This window comes from Microtus ochrogaster, unplaced genomic scaffold (genome assembly GCF_000317375.1).
Source record: "Microtus ochrogaster isolate Prairie Vole_2 unplaced genomic scaffold, MicOch1.0 UNK3, whole genome shotgun sequence".
Lineage (NCBI taxonomy): Eukaryota > Metazoa > Chordata > Mammalia > Rodentia > Cricetidae > Microtus > Microtus ochrogaster.
Genome location: NW_004949101.1, coordinates 19,005,580 through 19,011,524, shown reverse-complemented (window position 1 = coordinate 19,011,524; position 5,945 = coordinate 19,005,580). Strand labels below are relative to the sequence as shown.

The following is a 5,945-nucleotide window of genomic DNA, read 5'->3' as shown; positions in this document are numbered from 1 at the left end:
TAAATAAATAAATAAATAAATAAATAAGGTTTTTTGAAAAACTAGCAAAGTATTTGTAGAATTAAATGTCATCTAAGTGCTGCCCCATCATGGGAGAAACAATGCAATTTTATAGCATTCCATCATAAGCAGCTTCTAAACACAACTCAAACACAAACTACTGCGGCACTGTAGATGCAGAAGTTGTAAAAAGACCATAATTGGGTTTATGCCTAGTCCCCTAAAAACTAGTCATCCACAGAAGCCATAAATTCTTCAAAACATAGGGGAACTAAAACAGCAGATATCCAGTGCTTGGAATATTTGTTTAGAACAAGGAAAGGCCCACCTGAGAGCCGCCATGTTGGAGATGGAAGGCGAGCGGGAGTGCAGGCTCGGAGACGAGGCAGAGCGACTCTGGCTGTGAATGGAGGAGTAATTCTGGAAAGGGGAAGGCACGGGGGATTCGCCTTTGGAGAGGCTTCGGAGATGTGCTGTGAGGGAGCTGCTAGTGGCTGCATTCCCTGCCTGCTCAGGGAACTTTAAAACAGCATTCTCCTCCTTAAGTCAAAGTGAATGGGAAAAATGAACAATTAGAATACAAAGTGAATGGAAACTCAATTGACCTCAAAAATGTACACATGTTCAGGATTCACTCTCCCTCACAGAGGAAGCAGCATCAGTCACCCTCACCTCTGGCTTTACTCTCCGCAGAGTCCACACGGAATGCACATTCTGAACAGCATCATAGGTCATTACAATGGAGGGGTCGATGCTGAGGAACACAATCTTCACTGCAGGATCTACAACATACTGCACCCGTGATGAGCCAAAAAGACCTGAAAATCAAAATGGAAATGACCAGGTATAGAACAGTAGCTTTACCTTTTTAAAAGAATTCTTTATGAAGAAAGTTCTCATTGTTCCTAAAAGGAAAGGGAACCAAGCCAATTAAAGCACAAAACCCACTCAATGTTACATGACAATGGATTTTAAATTTCCTGAGTGTCAAATGCATTAAACATGACACAATGACTAGTTGGTCTTGGACACACATATAACTCAAAAGTTGAAGATTCGTCCTGATTCATCATTAAACTCATCAGCCAGAGGCAAAGGGTCCAGGACTCCTTCAACAATCAACCTCTTATTCATCTTTTTTTAGGAGGGCAGGGGAGTTGTTTGTTTGAGACAGGGTTTCATTATGAGGCTCTGGCTGTCCTGCCTGGAACTAGGTACACCAGGCTGGCCTCAAACTCACAGAGATCCACCTGCCTCTGCTTCCCAAGTGCTGGGATTAAAGGCCCACACCACCACGTCCAACCAATCATCAATTTCTTTCAAGATTACAATCATTAGAAAAGTCTGATTGACTGGCTGGCTGACTGGCTCTATTCTGCCCTCCAATAATTAACTCAGAAGGAGTGAATGATGTGTTTTACTTACTAAAAATGAAAAGTTTTTCCTGCTGAGTTCAGTTATTTTTCTATAGCACTACAGATCACTTTCCATATCCTTAACAATTTCCTTCTCAGTTAAAATACTGGGAATGGAAAAAACATGATTATTCTGCAGAAATAGAAATTATTTTATAAAGAAATAATAAAACTAGCCAGGCATGGTGACATACACCTTTAATCCCAGCATTTGGGAGGCAGTGGCACACAGATCTCTGTGAATCTGAGGCTAGCTGGATCTACACAAAGAGTTCCAGCACAGACAGGTCTACACAGTGGGATCCTGTCTCAAAAAAAAAAAAAAAGAAAAGAAAAAACAAACAAACAAACAAAAGAAATAATAAAACTATTTCAGACTGCCACCATTCCACTAAAATTAGAGGGCTTTTGTTTTTAGTAGAAGGAGGAATGGGGCTGGAGATGGCTCAGCCATTAAGAATGCTTGCTGCTCTTGCAGAAGACCCAAGTTCATTTTCTAATACCCATGTCAGGCAGCTCACAACCACCTGTAACTCCAGCTCCAAGGATTCAATTCTATCTTCTGGTCTCTGTGGGTATCTGAACACAGGTGCACAAACCCACACATGGATATACAAATATACATAAGTAAAATTAACAATAATAAAATCTTTTAAGAGAGAGAAATAGACAATAGCTTCACTGTGTTGCCCATGCTGCCCCCAAAGTGCTAGTCTCAAGCAATCTTCCTGCCTCAGTCTCAGAAGTTGCTGGGATTATAGGTACTTATCACCACCACCCATTTCTATCAAATCAGAATCCTGCTGTGTTTAGTTTTACATATTATTTGTAACATCCTACATGATCAACAATCTTTTTTGTCATTTGCTACAACCTTTAAAATGATAGCTGGTATGTTTTACAGAAACAGGACAGAGGTTTGATTTAGCCATGGCTATCCCACTCATGATGAGGAGATAAAACCTCAGCGGCATTTGGAATGCACCAGTAAAATGACCAAAGACTACAAATGTCCTCCCAGTCCTCCACCTTTACTATTTGTAGGTGTCGATTCATGCTTGGTAAAGCCTAAATTTAAAGTCAAGCATACAGGAATACTTTAGATACATTCAAAGTGAGGATCGTCAGTAAACTTGAACAAACTTGAACAAAAAAAGGGAAACACAAAAATAAAATAAAATAAAAAGTGAAACAATAAAATGTGCCCAGTAATCAGGACCTATGTTTTTATTCTCAAAAAAAAAAAAAAAAAACAAAACAAAACTTTAGTTCATCCAAGTATCATTCGTTTTCTTAATTTTAAAGGACAGTTACCTAAGGCAAGTTAACAAACATCAGTATCCCTCACTAACTTATGTCTTTAGTTTTACTGAGACAACTGTTGTTTTCGTTTTCAATGAATTGCTTTCATAATAAAAGTTATTTTATAACACGCTTAAATTATCTTCTGATAAAACAAGTCACTCTTTAAATAAAATTCATTTTTATTTTTCTCCCTCCCTTGATATTAAAACAGAGCTTATATAAAAGAGTACGAAAGTATACTTACTTCCAGATTTACAAACAAGTGGAGTTATTTCATCCAGTGGGTGCAGCATGCTGAACATAGTAGGCAAAGGTTCTCTAGCAACAAACAAAGCACAGTCACCAACAAGATAACTATGTGCACCCTGGTGCTGAACAAGCAACTAGAAATATACTGTTACCATTTGAACGTGAGAGCCCTCATAGGCTCATGTTTGAACACATGGTCCCCAACTTGTAGCACTGCTATGGGGGGCTACTGGAGCCTTTGGGAAAATAGGGTCTGAAAGTTAATGCCCAGCCCTGTTTCCAATCCCTCATTTCACTTCCTGATAGGCCAAGATCCACAGAACTTCTGCTGCACAGCCCTTCTACCACAAACTGTGCCCTGCCTTCCCTGAAGGAAGGGCTGGAACTGTGAGCAAAATAAATCCTTCCTCCCGCAAGGGCTTGTCAAGCACCCTGTTGCAGCTATCTCAAAAAGGAACCTTCTAAATTCTTCAAATACCATCTATCATAGCATCCTGTTTTAGATATATCTAAACATATCTTCTTGTAATAACTCTATACGTTCACACACAGAAAGAAATGACTGTTAGGGGGAAATCTACAAATAGCAGCCATCACACGACAGAACCCAAGGAATAGCAACAGGCTTAGGACAGTCACTCACTTATCCCCCTTAGGGGTAGTGCGACTATAGTAGTTAAGAAATTTAATTTCCTACCTTGTTCATAAAGGGTACATTTTTAAATAGAAGAAAAAAGTACTTCAAGTAATGGCATGCAATTTTCAGGAAGGTGGAGGGCAAGTGCTGGCTTTCTATCAAAGCAGAGATTCAAATCTGCGCAGCTGACGCAGGGAGCACCTGCTTTTGCACACCCTGTGTTTGTTCTGTACGCTCCTCCTCTCACTAAGTTCACAGTTTACAGGGAGGCAAGGAGTGTACCATCAGCAGGTATCCACCATGACTGAGCATTCAACAGACACTGGGCCATCTCTGAGAGTCTGCACAGATGCCAAAAGGTAAAGAGTACCACTTCTGGAACAAATAAGTAGAGTGGCAATATGTCCAGTAGTACAGTGAAGACATGGAAGAGCTAGTAACCGAACCCTGTCACTACACCACGGTTTAAGGTTAGTACAAAGATCACAGGGCAATGAAGTGTTGGATGGTAGTCACAGCTGAGCTCAAACTGGCATGAAAATGTTTTAATTCTTATGCTGTATGTATGTATGTATGTGAGTACGGACATCATTACCACCCCAAACATTTAGGTTAACAAGTTTACTTCAGAATCAACACTAAAAAGCCCAAGAAGTAACATTCTGAAGAGAATAAATTGAATACCTAGGTAGACTTGGAGGCACCTCATGTGAAGAACTGCTTCGTTCAAACAGCAAACCATATTTAGTGGCCCAAACATTTGCCACCTATCAACATGAGGGTGCGGGAACAGAAGTAAGAGAACAGTTTAAGAAAAGGTTTCAGTAAACATGATTGAACATTCAATTTTCATGGAATTTACTGAGAGCTTTCGAAGTAACATGATCACAAACTACAGTACTTCAAAATCTATGATTTTTAACAAGCAGCTCTAAGACAAAAATCAAACCCACAGAAGAGGTGCTCAGTGTGAAATTTTATTGAATTTATGTGAAATTTATTATTGAGAATGTAATAAAACTTTAATATCATTGATATCATTAAATGATGTGTTGCAATAAAAAGGCCAATATTATTCATATACCTACTATAATAAAGCCAAAATGGTTTCTTAAATATCATTAAACTGACGAACATCTCAAACTATAATTTGCTTCACTAAAACACTACTTCTGTGAAAAGGACAGACACACAGTGAACTGAAAATACTAAGTACAAACTAACACCCTCAACACATAGAAATCTTTGTAAAACCCTGCTACACATGATTGATCTCTGACAAAACACACGTAAAAGGTTTTGCTGTTGTTGTTGTTGTTTTGGTTTTTTTTATTTTTATTTTTTCAAGACAGGGTTTCTCTGTTTAACAGTCCTGGCTGTCCTAGAACTCTGCAGCCCAGGCTGGCCTCGAACTCACAGAGCTCCACCTGCTTCTGTCTCCCAAGTGTTGGGATTAAAGGCGTGTGCCACCACCACCCAGATTCTTTTATTTTTAAAAAAAAAAAAAAAAAAGAGGTAGGGGTTTTTTAATTTATTTTATGTGCACTGGTGTTTTTGCCTGCATGAATATGTGAGGGTGTCAGATTTTGGAGTTACAGACAGTTGTGAACTGCGACATGGGTGCTAGGAATTGAACCCAGGTTCTCTGAATGTGCAGCTGATGCTCTTAACCCCTGAGCCATCTCTCCAGCCCATCCCCTTTTCTTGAATACACTGAAAAACTTAAAAACACTCAAGTTTACCTGAAATGGTAAGGAAGCTATATAATCCTTCCCGTCTACGCTGTGCATGTTCATACATGAGCTCTGTAATATACATATGCATTTCTCTACTTCATGGCTCTCTGAAAGCGAACAAGATTTATGGGTTATTTTCCTGCTAAACAGTTCAATCCAAACAGCAAAAGTTCATTAATGCATAATGCAAAACTTTTAATTTAAATCACTATGACTAAGAGTTGCTTATAAATATATCATACAGTGAGATAAATATTTGAAAATAAGGGAAATAAGGTATCATAAAGACACTTACTGTGGACCTTTTCAGACTTATCCTGTGATGTAATGAAGTCACACCACAATGCCTAAAACAGAAAGAAAATGCTTGTCTAAGAAAATTACATCTAAATAATCATCTACCAGCTAATAACATCAGTAACAATGATATTTACATAATACATTTCCTCAGCTCAATATAGATGTAATTTTATACATATATGCACTCATACAGTCATACTTACATACTATGGAAACAAACAAGAGTAACAAAAAAATAAGATTAGAATACTTAATGCCACATATTCTAAGATAACTTATGATAATTAAATCTTTTTTTTTAAA

The 5,945-nt window shown here is 38.3% G+C and overlaps 1 protein-coding gene across 2 annotated transcripts in view; it reads right to left on the bottom strand.

Moving 5' to 3' along the window:
- Positions 1 to 5,945, bottom strand: part of Anapc1 (anaphase promoting complex subunit 1) — an 82,224-nt gene that overhangs the window by 70,729 nt on the left and 5,550 nt on the right. For both annotated transcript variants that reach the window (XM_005365655.2, XM_026788531.1), the window contains exons 4-9: positions 5,638 to 5,689; positions 5,349 to 5,449; positions 4,291 to 4,373; positions 2,965 to 3,038; positions 673 to 818; positions 329 to 540 (exon numbers count right to left, since the gene is read on the bottom strand). In XM_005365655.2, coding sequence (XP_005365712.1) covers positions 329 to 540; positions 673 to 818; positions 2,965 to 3,038; positions 4,291 to 4,373; positions 5,349 to 5,449; positions 5,638 to 5,689 — 668 coding nt within the window. The remainder of the gene's footprint in view (positions 1 to 328; positions 541 to 672; positions 819 to 2,964; positions 3,039 to 4,290; positions 4,374 to 5,348; positions 5,450 to 5,637; positions 5,690 to 5,945) is intronic.